Genomic DNA, 19269 nt, shown 5'->3' on the forward strand with positions numbered 1-19269 from the left:
CTAGGTACTTGTTTTAAGAATCACTTTTTCACGTTTTAATAATGATAGAGCTTCATATGTTTTATAATTATAAATTTAAAGTCATTATTTAGCACTTTCTGTACCTGTGTAACTCCAAATCATGCTTTTCTGAAGCATCTCTTCAGACTTCCTGCATTTGTAGAATGTATCAAGTGAATTTCCAAAACCAATAATTTTATAAATGTATATATAAAAAGTTTGGGAGCTACTTTGCGTCTCATTTGTTTTCATAGACAGTCCTTTCTCTTTCCCATCATGATGATAAATTGGTATCAAGTTTGTTTTGCTTGTTTTGCTTTATTTATTTTAAGATCTATGCTCTGTCTGATACTACTTTGTCTTCCTTCTGCATCCAGGAGCATGAGAAGAGGTGTTGGAGTGTCGACTTTAACTTGATGGATCCTAAACTCTTGGCTTCCGGTTCTGATGATGCAAAAGGTATGACTTGAGTCCCCTCCTCCAACTTAATTCTTTATACTGACAGAGATGCATATATTTATTGAAACTCATAGCCATCCTTTGTGATTACTGTTTACTCTAAAAATAGTCTAATAAGCACAGAAATCTATATTTCTTGGGGTGAAAGAAAAATGAATACATTGCATCCTCATTATAATAATGTTTTCTGGATTCATGCCACATTGTGACATTTTTATAATCCGTTCCTTTATATATACCATGAAATGAACTTTTTTGTTGAAATATTTAGACATCTCTGTATTCTGAATTACATTAAATTCTGAGTGCATACCAAAATCTTTTAATGAAGTTTATCCTGTTTCAAGGCAAAAATTCTGTGTCTCTCTCTGCCAGTTTAATTGACCTCTCTCTTCTGCTTTTTTTTTTTTTTTTGGTTGTTATATCCATCTTTACTATTCATGCTTTTCTCTTATCCTTACTGCCTTATTTTGGCCTGGCTCTTCTAATCATTAGATTTATAGAGCCCTGTGAACAGATTTCGTTTATCTTAAAATTAGTAGCCTTATTTTCTTCTCCCTTTCCTTCTTTTCAACATGTAACTTGCAGACTAGTGGGTAGATAGGCAAGGGTAGCTCTAGTATTGAAAGCTTTATTATATAATGATAGAGCTGTCCTGTTGTGTGAAAGGGAAATTACATGACTGGATTGCCCCCCAAAAAGTTTTGGATCAAAAACTAGCAAGTTGTTTACCCACATTATATATAGATTGTAATACTTTACTTTGTGGTTGCTTTAAGAAATTATCTTTGAATTTCTAAAATATTTAGAGCGCTGTGCTACAATTGATATTTTTATGTTGGAATACAAAGTTTCACTAATTAATGTTAAACTTTTTTTTTTTTTAAATAATATAGTGGGGTAGCCTTTATTGAGAATACTACTGTTTTCCTACTGAAGATAAACATTTGTTTAAAGGTGTTAACTGGTCAGAGTCTTCCTCAGGAAAACAGAATTAATTTAAGTAGGAAGAGATTTTTTGAAATTACATATTGATTTTTAATTGTATTAAAATACACATGAAATAAACCATTTCAACCATTTTTTTTCACATTTTAATTTATTGTTGGGAGATTAGGAAGGGGTCAGCTAGGTTGCATAATTACTTTAGTAAATAAAATGTTGACTTGATGAAACAGGGGTAGTGTTGTTTTACTTACATGATTTTATTTCACTGAGGATGATCATTATCAAGACTTCTCAAATATTCCTAACGATACAATCACATGGGAATTTTGAAAAAAATGCACGTTCCCATTTAGTAGGTTTGGAGTGAGGCCCTGAGATTCTGCATTTATAACAAGCTCTCAGTACTAGTAATGTTGTTATCCAATATGAATACTTTGAGTAGAAAAACATTTACTAAACTCCAGATACATCTATTATTTCAAAGCTGTTTATGGGCAATTTTAACAACACTGACATGCGTATCTTATGGTACTTCGGAAAAGAGCAGGGTCCATAAATTAGGTGATTTCAGGCAAGCCTGGACCTCAAATGGAAGGATTATGTCTTTCCTACATTTTTCTATTAATAAAAATAATTTCTCAAAATATTAATAGCACCTTGCCAACTATAATATTAAGTGGTTTACAAAGCACTTTTTTTTTAAGCTCTTTTTTTTTTCTAAAAGCTCTTTATTGGAATATAATTGCTTTACACTCTTGTACCAGCTTTTGAGGCACACCAAAGTGAATCAGCTGTATTTATACACATATCCCCATATCCCCTCCCTCCCGCAACTCCCCCCCATCCTCCCCGTCCCGGCCCTCCAAGGCATCACCCATCATCGAGTTGATCTCCCTTTGTTATACAGCAACTTCCCACTAGCTATTTTACAGTTGGTAGTATATATATGTCTATGCTACTCTCTCACTTCATCCCAGCTTCCCCTTCTCCCCCCGCCCCCCCAACCCCATGTCCTCCAGTCCACTCTCTGCATCTGCTCCTTTTTCTTGCCGTGTCACTGGGTTCATCAGCACCATTTTTTTTTTTTTTTTTTAGATTCTGTGTATATGAGTTAGCACTCAGTATTTGTTTTTCTCTTTCTGGCTGACTTCACTCTGTATGACAGACTCTAGGTCTATCCACTTCATTACATATAGCTTCATTTCGTTCCTTTTTATGGCTGAACAATGTTCCATTGTATATATGTGCCACATCTTCTTTATCCATTCATCTCTTGATGGGCATTTAGGTTGCTTCCATGTCCTGGCTATTGTTAACAGTGCTGCAATGAACATTATGGTACATGTTTCTTTTTGGATTATGGTTTTCTCTGGGTATATGCCCAATAGTGGGATTCCTGGACCATATGGTAGTTCTATTTTTTGTTTTTTAAGGAACCTCCAAACTGTTTTCCATAGTGGCTGTACCAATTTACATTCCCACCAACAGTCCAGGAGAGTTCCCTTTTCTCTACACCCTCTCCAACATTTGTTGTTTCCAGATTTTGTGATGATGGCCATTCCGACTGGTGTGAGGTGATACCTCATTGTGGCTTTGACTTGCATTTCTCTGATGATTAGTGATGTTGAGCATCTTTTCATGTGTTTGTTGGCCATCTGCATGTCTTCTTTGGAGAAATGTCTATTTAGGTCTTCTGCCCATTTGTGGATTGAGTTATTTGCTTTTTTGGTATTAAGCTGCATGAGCTGCTTGTATATTTGGGAGATTAATCCTTTGTCAGTTGCTTTGTTGGCAAGTATTTTCTTCCATTCTGAGGGTTGTCTTCTTGTCTTGTTTATGGTTTTTTTTTTTGCTGTGCAAAAGCTTTTAAGTTTCATGAGGTCCCATTTGTTTATTCTTGATTTTCTTTCCATGATTCTAGGAGGTGGGTCCAAAAGGATCTTGCTTTGATGGATGTCATAGAGTGTTCTGCCTATGTTTTCCTCTAGGAGTTTGATAGTGTCTGGCCTTACATTGAGGCCTTTAATCCATTTTAAGTTTATTTTTGTGTTTGGTGTTAGGAAGTGTTCCAATTTCATTCTTTTACATGTTGCTGTCCAGTTTTCCCAGGACCACTTATTGTAGAGGCTGTCTTTTTTCCATTGTATATTCTTGCCTCCTTTGTCAAAGATAAGGTGCCCATATATGCTTGGGTTTACCTCTGAGTTCTCTATTCTGTTCCATTGATCGTCTTTTCTATTTTTGTGCCAGTCCCATACTGTCTTGATCACTGTGGCCTTGTAGTACAGTTTGAAGTCAGGAAGCCTAATTCCACCAACTCCATCTTTCCTTCTCAAGATTGCTTTGGCTATTCGGGGTCTTTTGTGTTTCCATACAAATCATAAAATTTCTTGTTCTAGTGAAAAATATTCTTGTGAAAAATGCCATTGGTAATTTGATAGGGATTGCGTTGAATCTGTAAATTTGCTTTAGGTAGTACAGTCATTTTCACAATGTTGATTCTTCCAGTCCAAGAACATGGTATGTCCCCCCATCTGTTTGTATTGTCTTTGATTTCTTTCATCAGTGTCTTATAGTTTTCTGCATACCTGTCTTTTCCCTCCTTAGGCAGGTTTATTCCTAGGTATTTTATTCTTTTTGTTGCAGTGGCAAATAGGACTGTTTCCTTAATTTCTCTTTCTGCTTTTTCATTGTTAGTGTATAGGAATGCAAGCGATTTCTGCACATTAATTTTTTATCCTGCTACTTTACTAAATTCATCAGTGCTAGCAGTTTTCTGGTAGCCTCTTTAGGGTTTCTGTGTGTAATATCATGTCATCTGCAAAGAGTGACAATTTTACTTCTTCTTTTCCAGTTTGAATTCCTTTTATTTCATTTTCTTCTCTGATTGCTGTGGCTAACACTTCCAAAACTATAATGAATAATAGTGATGAGAGTGGGCACCCTTGTTTTGTTCCTGTTCTTAGAGGAAATGCTTTCAGTTTTTCACCATTTAGAATGATGTTGGCTTTTGTTTTGTCATATATGGCTTTTATTATGTTGAGGCAATTTCCTTCTATGCCCATTTTCTGGAGAGTTTTTATCATAAATGGATGTTGAATTCTGTCAAAAGCTTTTTCTGCATCTATTGAGATTATCATATGGTTTTTATCCTTCAATTTGTTGATGTGGTGTATCACATTGATTGATTTGCGTGTACTGAAGAATCCTTGCATTCCAGGGATAAACCCCACTTGATCATGGTGTATGATCTTTTTAATCTGTTGTTGGATTCTATTCACCATTTTTAAGCATACTTTTCGATGGCATTAAATACCTTCACATTGTTGTGCATCAGTCGCCACTGTCAATCCATAGAACTTTTTTTCCTATTACAAACCTGAATCTCTGTTTCAGAAACTGTTTCTGTTTCCCTCTTCACCAGCCCCTGGCAATCACCTTTCCACTTTCTGTTTCTTGCGACTGGTGTATTTCACTTAGCATGTCTTCTAGGTTCATCCATGTTGTAGCACATGTTAGAATTTCCTTCTTTCATAAGACTGAAAAGTAATTTATTGTATGAATATACCACGTTTTGTTTCAATCGTTGATGGATAGACACTTGGGTTGCTTCCACTTTTTGGCTGTTGTGAATAATGCTGCTATGAACATGAATGGCAGTAAATCTCTTAGTACCCCTGTTGTAAGTTTTTCAGGGTATATACTTAGAAATGGAATTGCTGGATCATATGATGCATATGCTTAGTCTTTTTTTTAAGAGCTGCCATTCTGTTTCCCACAATAGCTGCACCATTTTATATTCCACCAGTGGTACCCAACTATTTCCATTTCTCCACATCCTTGACAACACTAGTTCTTTTCTTTTTTCTTTTTTTTTTTTCAAACAATGATTTTGATGGGTATGAAGTGGAATCTTATTGTGGTTTTGCTTTGCTTGCATTTCCCCAATGATAGTGATACTGAGCATTTTTTCATGTACTTATTGGCCATTTGTATATCTTCTGTGGAGAAAGGTTTATTCAAGTCCTGTGTCCATTTTTAAATTGGGTTTTGTTGTTGCTGTTGTAATTGTTTTAGGAGTTTTCTATATATTCTGAATATTAATCCTTTATCAGATTTTTTTTGTTGGTAGTGTGCTTTGATGCACACAGTTTTTTCATATTGATGAAGTCCAAATGCCTATTTTTTTCTTTTGTTGGCTGTGCCTTTCATTTCATATTCAAGAAGTCATTGCCAAATCCAATGTAATAAAGCTTTTACCCTACATTTTCATCTAACAATTTTATAGTTTTAGGTCTTAAATTTGTGGCTTGGATCCATTTTGAGTTAACTTTTGCATATGGTGTAAAGTAAGGGTCTGATCTCATTTTTTACATTTGAATATTCAGTTTTCCCGGTACCACTCTTTGAAAAGATTGTCCTTTCCCTATTGAAAGGTCTTGGCGCCTTGTTGAAAATCATTGATTATATCTGTGAGGGTTTATTTTTGAACTCTGTTCTCGTCCATTGGTCTGTATGTTTGTCTTTATGCCACTGCCACACTGTTTTGATTACTGTAGCTTTGTTTTGAAATCAGGAAGTGAGTCTTCCATTATTTTTTCTTCTTTTTCAAGATTGTTTTGGTATTTTAGGTCTATTAAGAGTCCATATAAATTTTAGCAGGGACTTTATTTCTGCAAAAAACTTCGTTGTGATTTTGTTAGGGATTGCATTGAGGCTCATCGATTGGAACCAGCTTTTGGTGTCATTGATTTTCTCTATTGACTTCCTGATTTTAATTTATTGATTTTTGCTCTGATTTTTATTACTTGCCATCTGCTTACTTTGGATTTAATTTACTCTTCTCTTTCTAGTTTCCTAAATTTGAAGCTTGGATTATTGATTTTGCATCTTTTTTCTTTGCTAATGTGTGCATTCAGTGCTATAAATTTTCCTCTGAGCGCTACATCCAACAGATTTTGATAAGTTACATTTTCATTCTCATTTAGTTCAAAATATTCTTAAATTTCACTTGCAGTTTCTTATTTGACTTATGTTTTATTTAGAAGCATGTTGTTTGATCTCCAATTATAATCTGAGAGATACATTGTATGATTTCTGTTCCTTTAAATTTATTAAGATGTGTTTTATGGCCCTGAATGTGGTCTGTCTTGATGAATGTTGCATGCAAGTTTGAGAAGAATGTGTATCCTACTGTTGTTGGATAAAGTTGTATGTATATACCAATTATATTCAGTTGATTTATGGTGTTGTTGAATTCAACTATGTTCTTACTGATTTTCTGCTTGCTGGATCTGTCAATTTCTGATAGTGGAGTGTGACAGTTTTTTAGATTCTACATTGATCTGTGTATTTCTTCTTTTACTATACCACGTTGTCTTGGTTTGTAGCTTAAGTCTTGAAATCCTTTAGTGTCAGTCCTTCATCTTTGTTCTTGAAAATGATTTTAGCTGTTTACTTTCTCTGCTTTTCTATAAACCGTTTAGAATCAAGTTCCTAGTACCTACAGAAAATCCTGCTGGGATTTTGACTGAGATGGTATTGAATCTATACATTAATTTGGGAAGAGTTGATATGTTAATGTATTGAGACGTCCATTCTATGAACATGGTTTATCTCTTCATATTTAGTCCTTTTTGGATTTCTCTAATCATAGTTTTATTGTTTTATAGTTTTTGAATGCAGATCTTGCACATTATGACAACTAAATAGTTTATATTTTTGGTGCTATTGAAACTGGTATTTAATATTTAATAATATTAATATCCATTCATTTTTTACTAGCTTGTAGAAAAACAATTGGTTTTTAAAATGTAAGTTACCTTTCAACCACCTTGCTAAAGCACTCTTTACTTTTAAGAGATTATGTGTGGAGATTCCTTGGGCAATCATGTTGGCAAACAGAAACATTAATACCTTTTCACTTTCTACATGTGTGCCTTTCTTTTTCTTGCTTTATTGTACTTTTCCAGAATAATGATGTATAGGAGTGGTGACAGCAAACATCCTTGCCTTGTTCCTGATCTTATGGGGAAAGCTTATAGTCTTTCATCATTAATATGATGTTAGATTTAGGTTTTGCATTGGGCATTTTTTTTGTCAAATTAAGGAAGTTCTATTCTAGTTTGCTGAGAATTTTTATCATGAATGGATGATGAATTTTGTCATGCTTTTTATGATCATATTGCTTTTCGATATCATGAACTATAATGATCTGTTTTCAAATCTTGAGGTAGCCTTATACTTCCAGGATAAACCTCATTTTGGTCATGATGTATTATGCCTTTTCTCTATTTTTAGATTTGATTTGCTAATTTTTTTTGAGGATTTTTACACCTATATTTATGAGGGTTAATTTTCTATTCTTGTAATGTCTTTTTGTAACAGGATAATGCTGGCCTCCAAAATGATTTTCCTTTTCTGTGTGTGTGATCTTCCTACCCCCTGGGTGGGGTGGGTGGATGGAAGTGATTCTTTAGAATTGTTACTGTTTAATTCTTGTTTGTTAGAATTTGTCATTGAAGCTTTCTGTCCTAGAGTTTGCTTTGAATGTTTTATCCAAGAACTTAATTTCTTTAGTAGTTTGAGGACTGTTCAATTAATCTGTTTCTTTTTGAGTGAGCTTTGGTAGTTTTTATCTTTCAGGAATTGGTATTTTGTGTCCTTTATTTATTATTTATGTATTTAGATCAATGTGATGTTAGATTTATCAATCTTACTGATCTTTTCAAACTGATTTTATTGGTTTTTCTATTTTCAGTTTCATTGATGTTTGTCCATTAATTTTTTTCTTCTTGCTTTGGGTTTAATTTCTTCTTTTTCTAGTTTCTTGTAGTTGAAGTTTATGTCATTGATATGTGCATTTTATCTTTTTTAATATAAATATTTTCTGTTATGTATTTCCCTTTGAGCACTACTTTAGCTGATCCCACAGATTTTCTTATAATATGTTTTTCATTCAATTTAAAATTACAATTGGGACTTCCCTGGTGGTCCAGTGGTTAAGACTCCATGTTTCCACTGTAGGGGGCGTGGGTTTGATCCCTGATCAGGGAACCATATGCTGCACGGTGCAGACAGAAAATAAATAAATAAATATTTAAATAAATAAATAAATAAAATTGCATCTGGTTTCTCTTGTGATTCTCTTTCTCAGCTAAGAATTATTTGTAAATGTTCTAACATTTCCGTCTTTTTAAAAAAAATTCAGAAATCTTACTGTTACTGATTTGTAGTTTAATTCTTTTATAATTAGAGAACATATTTTTATATAATTTTAATCCTTTTAAATTTCTTATGATTTGTTTTGTGGTCCAAAATATGATCTACCTTGGTAAATATTCCAAGTGCATTGAAAAGAATCTATATTCTTCTCTTTGATGGAGTGTTCTATAAGTAGCAGTTAGATCAGTCTTGTTGATAGTAGTTTTTTGGTCTTCTTGTTTTATTAATTATGAAACAGGAGTGTTGAAGTCTAGTTTTATTTCTCTTTTCAGTTGTCTTGGGGAGGAGGATGTTTTGCCTCATTTTGGGGGGAAGCTCTATTGTTAGGACCATGAACATTTAGAAATGTTATATTTTCTTGGTGAACTGACACTTTTATCAATATTTAATGTAACTCTGCATCCCTGTTGATATTCTTTCTTCTGAAACTGCTTTGTTATAATAGATATTCATCAAACCAGTAATCTCTTTCTTTTCTCCTTTGGGATTTCAATTGTATGAATGTTAAACCTTTTTATTTTGTCTTATAGGTCCCTGAGACTCTGTCCATTTCTTGTCAATATTTTATCTTTTCTTCAGATTGAGTAATTTCTCTTCTGTCTCTGGTTCACTAACTTTTATGTGTCTGTCTCCATTTTGCTATGAATTTACAAGGTGAATCTTTTATATAAATTACTCTAATTGTTTTAAATTTTTCTTTTTTTAAAATTTTATTTATTTAAAAATATTTTTTAATTGGGAATATAGTTGTTTTACAATGTTGTGTTAGTTTCTACTATACAGCGAAGTGGAGTTCCCTGTGCTATACAGCAGGTTCTTATTAGCTATCTACTTTATACATAGTAGTGTATATATGTCAATCCCTATCTCCCAGTTCATCCCACTACTTCCCTCTACCCCCACCCCTGCTTTCCCCCCTTGGTGTCCATACGTTTGTTCTCTACATCTGTGTCTCTATTTCTGCCTTGCAAACCAGTTCATCTGTACCATTTTTCTAGATTCCACATATATGTGTTAATATACGATACTTGTTTTTCTCTTTCTGACTTACTTCACTCTGTATGACCGTCTCTAGGTCCATCTATGTCTCTACAAATGACCCAATTTTGTTCCTTTGTGTATATTCCATTGTATATATGTACCACTTCTTCTTTATCCATTTACTCAGTGAATCTTTTATGTAAATTACTGTAATTGTTTTAAAATTTTCTATTTGGTTCTTTTTCACAGTTTCACAATATCTCTTCTGAGTACATCTATCTTTCCATTAATTTTAAATGTGTTTACTTTTACCCCATGGAACATAGTTACAATAGTTCCTTTAAAATTTGTTTTACAGGGTTGGTCTCTTCTGATTGTATCTTTCTGTGAAAAATTCTTCACATTTTCCTGGATTTTTGTATGTTGAATAATTTTGGGGTTATATCTTAAGCATTTTGAATATTATTTTGTCAACTCTGGGTCCTGTTCAGATTTTCTGGAGAATGTTTTGTTTTTTTAAATCGGGCAACCAGTTGGTTTAGATTTTGACTATAAGTTCTATCTTGCTTGTGCACGTGATTGTTCCATTGTCAAGTCAGTTTTCAAAGCCTTTGCTGTGCTCCATTGGTTTGTCTGATGCATATGCCAGTTAGGGGTTAATCTGGAAATTAGTAGGTTTTTTCAAACACAGTTCAAAGCTCAAAGCCTTTGCCATTCTACTTTGTGTCCATCTTGCACATAGAATTCAGAAGTAACTATAAGACTTATGCCTGTTCATACACAAAATTATGGGATTTCTTTATCCAGAGCTTTCTTTTTGAAGTTTCTCCTGTACTCTTCATCTCCCAGTGTCTTTTTTACTGAGGGTTTATCAAGAAAGTAGGGTTTTCTGTACAGATGAGTTTACTCCTTTTTATGGCCACGGAGATGGAGTTGCTCTTGGTGCATTAGCTTCCCATACTGCTGCAGCTCTGTGACTAAAGCCCCACCTTGGGGAAAAGTTGGAAGAGAAAAAGGATGAAACAAACAAACGGAAAACAACAATGAAAATTATTCCCAAACCTCTGGCTTGCAAGAACCCCTTTTATTAGTCTTATGGCCAGATACACAGGGATTTTCCTTAGTTTTTGCTGATTGAGGTGGTGACCTTGCCTTTCTATGGGAGAATAGAGGGCGGAACAAAATTGTATTCTCACCTCCATATTGATCACTTCTTTTAAGTTTTGAATTCCCTCCCCCAGATGACTGGTTTTCCATATTATTTCTCAGAGTTTTTGTTTTCCTGATAATTGTCCAGAGTAAACTCACAGTGAGAGAGATTAACAGATTACTGTCTTGGTTGGTACTAAAATTCCCAAATGCATTTAAGCCTGTCTCAAAAGTATTACAGGCATACCTCGTTTTATTGCACCTTGATGATACTGTGTTTTTTCCAAATTGAGGGTTTATGGTCACCCTGTATTGAGCAAGTCTATTGGCGCCATTTTTCCAACAGCTTTTGCTCATTTCAGATTTATCACAGGGTATTGAATATAGTTTTCTGTGCTATACAGTAGGACCTTGTTGTTTTTCCATCATATATATAACAGCTTACATCTGCTAACCCCAACCTACCACTCCATCCCTCTCCCATTCCTCTCCCCCTTGGCAACCACAAATCTGTTCTCTAAGTCTATGAGTCTGTTTCTATTTTGTAGATAAATTCATTTGTGTAGTATTTTAGATTCCACATATAAGTGATTTCATATGGTATTTGTCTTTCTCTTTCTCACTTACTTCACTGAGTATGATAATCTCTAGGTCCACCCATGTTACTGAAAATGGCATTATTTCATTCTTCTTTATGGCTGAGTAGTAGTCCATTTTGTATATGTGTACCACATCTTCTTTATCCATTCCTCTGTTTATGGACATTTAGGTTGTTTCCATGTCTTGACTATTGTGAATACTGCTGCTTTGAACATAGGGGTGTATGTATCTTTTTGAATTACAGTTCGTCTGGATATATGCCCAGGATTGAGATTGCTGGATCATATGGCCACTCTATTTTTAGTTTTTTGAGGAACCTTCATATTGTTTTCCGTAGTGGCTGCACCAACTTAATACATTCCTACCAATGGTGTAGGAGGGTTCCCTTTTCTCCACACCCTCTCCAGCATTTGTTATTTGTAGACTTTTAGATGATGGCCATTCTGACCAGTGTGAGGTGGTACCTCGTTGTTTTGATTTGTATTTCTCTACTAATTAACGATGTTGAACATGTGGCAAATCTTACTTTAAATGAAAAGCTAGAAATGATTGAGATAGTGAAGAAGGCATGTTGAGAGTCAGGATAGGCTGAAAGCTAGGCCTCTTGCCCCAAACAGTTAGCCAAGTTGTGAATGCAAAGGGAAAATTCTTGAAGGAAATTAAAAGTGTTACTCCAGTGAACACATGGATGATAAGAAAGTGGAATAGCCTCATTGCTGATATGAAGAAAGTTTTAGTGGTCTGGATAGATCAAATAGTCCCTTAAGCCAAAGCCTGATCCAGAGCAAGGCCCTAACTCTCTTCAATTCTATGAAGGCTGAGAGAGGAAAGGAAGTTGCAGAAGAAAAGTCTGAAGCTAGTAGAGGTTGGCTTATGTAGCTTAAAGAAACTGTCTTCACAACATAAAAGTACAAGGTGAATCTGTAAGTGCTGATTAGAAGCTGCAGCAAATTATGCAGAAGATCTATTTGAGATGATGAAGGTGGCTCCACTAAACAACAAATTTTCAGTGTAGATGAAACAGTATTATATTGGAAGAAGATGCTGTCTAGGACTTTCATAGCTAGAGAGAAGTCAGTGCCTTGCTTGAAAGCTTTAAAGGACAGGCTGACTCTCTTGTTGGGGCTAACGCAGCTGGTAACTTGAAGTTGAAGCCAGTGCTCATTTACCATTTTGAAAATTGTAAGACTCTTAAGAATTATGCTAAATCCACTCTGCCTGTGTTCTTTAAATGGAACAACAAAATCTGGGTGACAGCACATCTGATTACAGCATGGTTTGCTGAATTTTTTAAGCCCACTGTTGAGACCTCCTGCTCAGAAAAAAAGATTATGACAATGCACCTTGTCATGCAGGACCTCTGATGTAGATAGACAGTGAGATTAGTGTTTTTGTTTGTTTGTTTCATCCTTTTTCTCTTTCAACTTTCAAGTCTTACTATTTAAGATATACATTTTGTAAGGCTGTAGCTGCCATAGATAGTGATTCCTCTGATGAATCCAGGCAAAGCCAATTGAAAACCTTCTGGATGCCATGAAGAACATTGGTGATTCACAAGAAAAGGTCAAAATATCAACACTAATAAATGTTTGGGAAAAGTTGATTCAACCCTCATGGATGACTTTGAGGAGTTCAAGACTTCAGTGGAGGAAGTAACTGTAAATGTGGTAGAAATAGCAAGAGAACTATAATTAGAAGCAGAGCTTGAAGATGGGACTAAATTGCTGTAATCTCATGTTAAAACTTGAACAGTTGAGGAGCTGCTTCTTATAGATGAGCAGATGAAGTGGTTTCTTGAGATGGAATATATTCCTGAAGATTGAAGACTGTCGAAATAAAAACAAAGGATTTAGAATGTAACATAAACTTAGTTGATAAAGCACTGGTTGGGTTTGAGAGGACTGACTCCAATTTGAAAAGAAGTTCTACTGTGGGTAAAATGCCATCAAACAGCATTGTATGCTATAGAGAAATTGTTCATGAAAGAAAGAGTTAATGGATGGGTCAGACTTCCCTGTTATCTTACTTTAAGAAGTTGCTGCAGCCACCCCAAGCCTTCAGCAACCACCATTCTGTTCTGATCAGTCGGCAGTCATCAACATTGAGGCAAGACATTCTACCAGCAAAAAGACTCAGATGATGGTTTCCATTTTTTAGCAATGAAATATTTTTTAATTGAGGTATGTAGAAAATTTTTTTTAGATATAATGCTATTGCACATTTAATAGACTGCAGTATAATGTAAACATGACTTTTACATGTCCTGGGAAAACCAAAATTTTGTGACTCCCTTTATTGTGATACTTGCTTTATTTTGGTGGTCTGGAACAAAACCCTCAATATGGGTGTGCCTGTATTTAATGTTACTTGAATATATTTATCACTCCTTGACTGGTGATTTTACTTATAAAATATAGCCTTTATAATAATTTTATAGTAAAAATATTTTGTTACTTTTAATGTATTTTACACAAATATATTTCACATTTTATATATTTGTTGTTTACTCAATTTTTATTATTTACTAATGGAAGTTTTTTTTATTGCATAATTAAATACTCAGTCCTTACAAATGATATTTTATCTATTCATGCTGTGTTTTAAAAAAGTTTAATTCCTCATAAATGATGACTGAACTTTTTTCCCATGACAGATTGACCATGTTGATCTAACTTTTCTAAGCCAGTTATAAAATAAAATATTTAAAATAAATAAATAAATAAAAATAGTTTACTTCCAATTATATGTGCACACATTTGCATGTTAAAGAACTGTCAGTATGTTGCTAAGTAATCAGAAAAGAATTTCATGAGCCACTTTATATGTTCTTTTGGAAATGTATTTTCCTTTTAAAATGCATAACCTAACAGTCATTTCCAATAAATAATCTTGCTTTTGAAATAGAATAAACATATTCTTTAAAGGTTTTTTTCCCTCCAAATATGAGTTTGAAGAATTTAGGCTTTAGGACACCCTAAATTTAGCCTTTTTTACTCTAAATTTTCATAGTTTTATGAGTTAATGTAAAAGTACTTAATTTGAAATTTTGGTAAATTTTAAAGATTAATTTTACTTAATCATACTGAGTAAAATGCTTTCACTTGTTTTCATCAGAGGACTAAAAAATGAACTGCAACATAAACAGCATTATGATAACCGTTATCATTCTCATACGTTATAACTCTATGAAGTGTAATATCTCCTGGATCCAAATGAAATTAAAAGGCTTATGTTCAGGACTTCCCTGGTGGCGCAGTGGTTAAGAATCTACCTGCCAATGCAGGTGGCCTGGAAGATCCCACATGCCTCGGAGCAGCTAAGCCCTTGCGTCACAGCTACTGAGCCTGTGCTCTAGAGCCTGTGAGCCGCAACTACTTAGTCTGCGTGCTGCAGCTACTAAAGCCCATGTGCCTGGAGCCTGTGCTCCACAGCAAGAGAAGCCACTTCAATGAGAAGCCCACACACCACAATGAAGAGTAGCCCCAGCTCTCCGCAGCTAGAGGAATCTCTCACCAATGAAGACCCAACAAAGCCAAAAATAAATAATTTTTTTTTAAAATCTGTTGGTGATTAGTCGCTGAATATCTCTTATTCAGTTCATTCACAGACAGCAAAAAATGTAGTTGTGTTGCTTCTTTGTCTTCCAGTGATAAACCCATGACATTTAAAAAACAAAGAAAATAATTGAGATTTGATCAACAAATTGAAAGTGCAGCAAATAAATGAGAAGTGATAATGCTGGAAGTGAAATTCAAATTGAGCATAAATGGAATTGTATCATGGGAAAGATAACACTTCTATCATGAAAGAGCATAGATATGCAGCCAGAGGGACTTAGTGAAGGCAACCTTATCTACATAAATGAGAAGTGGTTGTGACAAAAAGGATGAAGATGTCCTAGAGGAAGTGATACCAGCAAAAAAAATAAAAAATAAAAATAAAAGGCTTATTTTGGCCAGCATTCCAGATGGACCCCATTGATCTTTGGTTTCTGGTATTCCCACACTTGTTTAGTTCCCCTTCTTCCCCATTGCTCCAGTCTGCATGATGGGTAGAATACTATAGAAGTGAAGGTGTATCGCTTCTGAAATTAGGTTATAAAAGATACCACAGCCTCTGTCTTCATCATTCTCTTTCCATTCACTTGGTTTGAGAGAACCTAGCTGTATCACAAGCCCAAAGAGCGGGGAACCGAATCCTCATGCCAAGAACCATGTGGAGTGAGCTTTGAAACGAATCCTCTAGCTCAGCTTTACTGTGACTTCTGGTCTCTAGCGTTGAGACGATGAGTGAAAAGCACCCAGCCAAGGTGCTTGGAGATTCTTTATTCTCAGAAGCTATGTAATATAGTAAATTTTGTTGTTTTAAGTTGCTAAGTTTTGGGGCAATTTGCTGTGCAACAATAGCTAATTAATGACACAAGGCCTGTTTTCTCTTTGATGAAGTTTGAAAGAAAAATTTGTTTGATAATCAGCATTGTGAAAGTGCACATCTTTGTGTTTAATCTTTCATACTTTTTTAGACTTATCAAATACTGTAGATGCTTATGGTAGTTTTGGGTGAAGCAGCATTCTTCCTTTTTATTCATTCTGTTTTCTGTAGGATCTAGAGAGTAGTTCAGAAGTGGGTTCAGGAGTACCAGGTGTCAGTCATACTCATACTTGCACATCCTCACTAAAGACAGGCTTTCTTACTGTGTCAAACTCCTGGGCCCATTTCCTTTATCTTTTACAGTGAATTCTTTCTTAGGAAACTTTGTGCAAATAGATATACAGTGGGCGCAGTCTGAAAAGCTCAGAAACCTATAAATCCTGCACATTGAAGTTGGTACTGACATTATTATAGATATGTGATGTGTTCTGTTTTTTGGAAAAAATAATTTTGAACAAAAGAACTCAGGGAGTATTTAACCCAAATTTTACAGATTCGTAGATGATAAACCTCACCAATCCTCTAGGGTAATTGGATTTTTAAAAATTCTGGACTTTTTAATAGGACTTAAGATGCAGGTTGCTCAAAAAAAAAACAAAAAAACCCCACGTGTTTCTTTACCTGGTAACATTAATCAAACTTGTAATAAAACACTTAGTTTTAAGTTAAAAATTCAGTTCCTAAAGTCAGCTAGGTAGTATTCAGAACAGGTTTGTTTTTATTTTTAGTCTCCTACATTTTGACATGATTTTCCTAGAGGTCACTATTTTGATTTTTTGCTGAGCATCAAAGGAGACTATATAAATAAGGGCAGTGTGTTTTGTTTGATTTAATTGCCTTAGCTCTTCATCTTAAGGGTGATATTTTCTTTTAAATTCACTTTTATTTTTTCTTACCAAAAAGAATTTTCAGAATAAATGATGAGATTGTAATTTCTGTAGTTCAAAGAAATTCTTACTATCATCCGTTTAAGGAGAAAGGAACAGTAATTCCTTATTTTAAGGAACATCTCATGTATATTTGTTCTAGACATTTGTTTTCTTTTTTGCACACCTTGCAGCTTGCAGATCTTAGTTCCCCCTGACAGGGATTGGACCCAGGGCCCTGGCAGTGAGCGTGCCAAGTCCTAACCACTGGACCACCAGGGAATTCCCAGTCTTAGACATTTTCTTCTGATACTTTTATTGATTTCTTACACACTTTCTCCAAAAGATTATAGTACTTTACCTTTTGATTTATGATGTTATCTTAGGATATTAAATTGATTTTAATTGATTTTAATGTTGTTACATCATATCCGTTGTATTAGTCCTCTAGGACTGCCATAGCAGCATATCACTGCCTGCCTGGCTTCTACAATAGAAATTTATTCTCTCACAATACTGGAGGCATAGAAGCCCAGAATCAAGGTGTTGGCAGGGCCCTTTTCCCTCTGAAGAATCCTTCCTTGCTGCCTTCCTAACTTCTGGTGAAAACACCTTACTTACTTTTTTTAATAATGTAAAACCTTTTTAATGTGCTATTAAATTTAGTTTATTAGTATTTTTTAATATCCGCACCTTTTACTTATTTATCTATTTATTTTTTATTTTTTTGGTTCCGTCAGGTCTTAGTTGTGGCATGCGGAATCTTCTTTGAGGCATGCAGGGTCTTTCATTGTGGCGAGCAGGCTTCTCTAGTTGTGACACGCGGGCTCCAGAGCACGTGGACTCTTTCGTTTGCAGCACGCTGGCTAAGTAGTTGTGTCGTGCAGGCTTAGTTGCCCTGCGTCATGTGGGATCTTAGTTCCCTGACCAAGAATTGAACATGCATCCTCTGCATTGGAAGGCAGATTCTTTACCACTAGACCACCAGGGAAGTCCCAAAGAGATCTCACTTCTAAGTTAGCTGCTGTTCTGTTAGTTCTAGTTCATTTTTATGCCTACTTATATTTAATAGTCATAAAACACTGATATATAACCCTCGTGTGTAAAGGTTCTTAGTGATTAGTAGTGAGGTTATGGGAATAGTAGGTGCTGCATAAATATCTACAAGTGCTATTTGACGTGCAGACTTTTTAAAAAATTTTATTTCTTTGTTTATTTAATTTGTTGGCTGCACTAGTTCTTCATTGCTGCACACAGGCTTTCTGTAGTTGTGGAGAGCAGGGGCTACTCTTCATTGCAGTGCACAGGGTTCTCATTGTGGTGGCTTCTCTTGTTGCAGAACACAGGCTCTAAGTGCACGGGCTTCAGTAGTTGTGGCACGTGGGCTCAGTAGTTGTGGCTCACAGGCTTAGTTACTCCGTGGCATGTGAGATCTTCACTAACCAGGGCTCAAACCCGTGTCCCCTGCACAGGCAGGGGATTCTTAACCACTGCACCACCAGGGAAGCCCCAGACTTTTAATTATAGCTAGCCGTCTCATCTCAGAATTGTATATCTTAATTGCCTGAACAATTGTATGTTGATTGAAATAGCACATGATTCCTATTGGAAAATAATGTGAAACACATCAAATATTACTATTTAAAACTTAGTTTTTTATTTTTAATAATGAGTATCTTATATTCATCTGGGAAAGCTAATAGATTCATCAGGTTTTAAATAACTTTTTTTAATGATTAATTTTTATTCAGAGATTTCACATATTTAAAGAAGTTTTCTGTTCTTGTGAAATTCTGTTCATAGAAGATAAATGATCCTGTTCACACAGAGGAAGTCTCTATTCTTATGAAATGATGTTCATAGAAACAGTAGCTTTTGGAACCATTTTTAACCTTTTTTCACTCTTATTTAAAGATTACTGTATTAATAATCCTAAAAAGATTTTTAAATTTTATTATGCCTTCAGCTCTATATTTTGGTTTTCAGTTCCAATGTACACATTAGAGTCACTCAGAGAGCTTTTTAAAAAACCACCAGTACCTGGCTGGACACCGTCTGGGCACTGTCCTGATGAGACATTGGGATTCATAGAACAGTGGGTTGGAAAGTTTTTATTTGTCATTATTGTTAATGTTCGTTATTAATTCTAATGTGCAACCAGGACTGTAACCTATATCTTGAAAGTCTATTTGTCTTGTTGTGTCTACTAAGACATTTTTGTTTAAAAATGATATGTTGGTTGCTCTGGTACCTTACAAGATAACATCTTGATTTTATACTGCTGCTTTCAGATCTGACCTGCTCTGATCAGTCAGCTTTTCACTCCCTAATCAAACCAAAATGCTTAGATTAGCATGAAAAGACAGCTATAGCAATAAGCAGACTTTCTAGGTTATAGAAGCATTGGCTAATGTATTGTTTATTTTCATTTTTGTTGTTCCTTACTCTTAGTGAAGCTATGGTCTACCAACCTAGACAACTCAGTGGCAAGCATTGAGGCGAAGGCTAATGTGTGCTGTGTTAAATTCAGCCCCTCTTCTAGATACCATTTGGCTTTCGGCTGTGCAGGTAAGAAATGAAAGGTTTGTCTTCTTTTGTTGCTGGTTTGCAT

The 19269-nt window shown here is 34.9% G+C and overlaps 1 protein-coding gene and 1 non-coding gene across 7 annotated transcripts in view; both read left to right on the top strand.

The window, feature by feature from the left end:
* The window catches only part of COP1 (COP1 E3 ubiquitin ligase), a 238793-nt gene that overhangs the window by 128111 nt on the left and 91413 nt on the right, over positions 1–19269 (top strand). For 5 of the 6 annotated variants that reach the window (XM_057729123.1, XM_057729125.1, XM_057729124.1 and 2 more), the window contains 2 exons: positions 378–459; positions 19110–19226. In XM_057729123.1, the coding sequence (XP_057585106.1) occupies positions 378–459; positions 19110–19226 (199 nt within the window). The remainder of the gene's footprint in view (positions 1–377; positions 460–19109; positions 19227–19269) is intronic. The other variant, XM_057729128.1, reaches the window with a different exon arrangement.
* On the top strand, positions 13976–14069 carry LOC130850634 (small nucleolar SNORD12/SNORD106). Its single transcript, XR_009052993.1, has one exon. It is a non-coding gene; the product is annotated as a small nucleolar SNORD12/SNORD106 (small nucleolar RNA).

Source organism: Hippopotamus amphibius, chromosome 3 (genome assembly GCF_030028045.1).
Source record: "Hippopotamus amphibius kiboko isolate mHipAmp2 chromosome 3, mHipAmp2.hap2, whole genome shotgun sequence".
Taxonomy (NCBI): Eukaryota; Metazoa; Chordata; class Mammalia; order Artiodactyla; family Hippopotamidae; genus Hippopotamus; species Hippopotamus amphibius.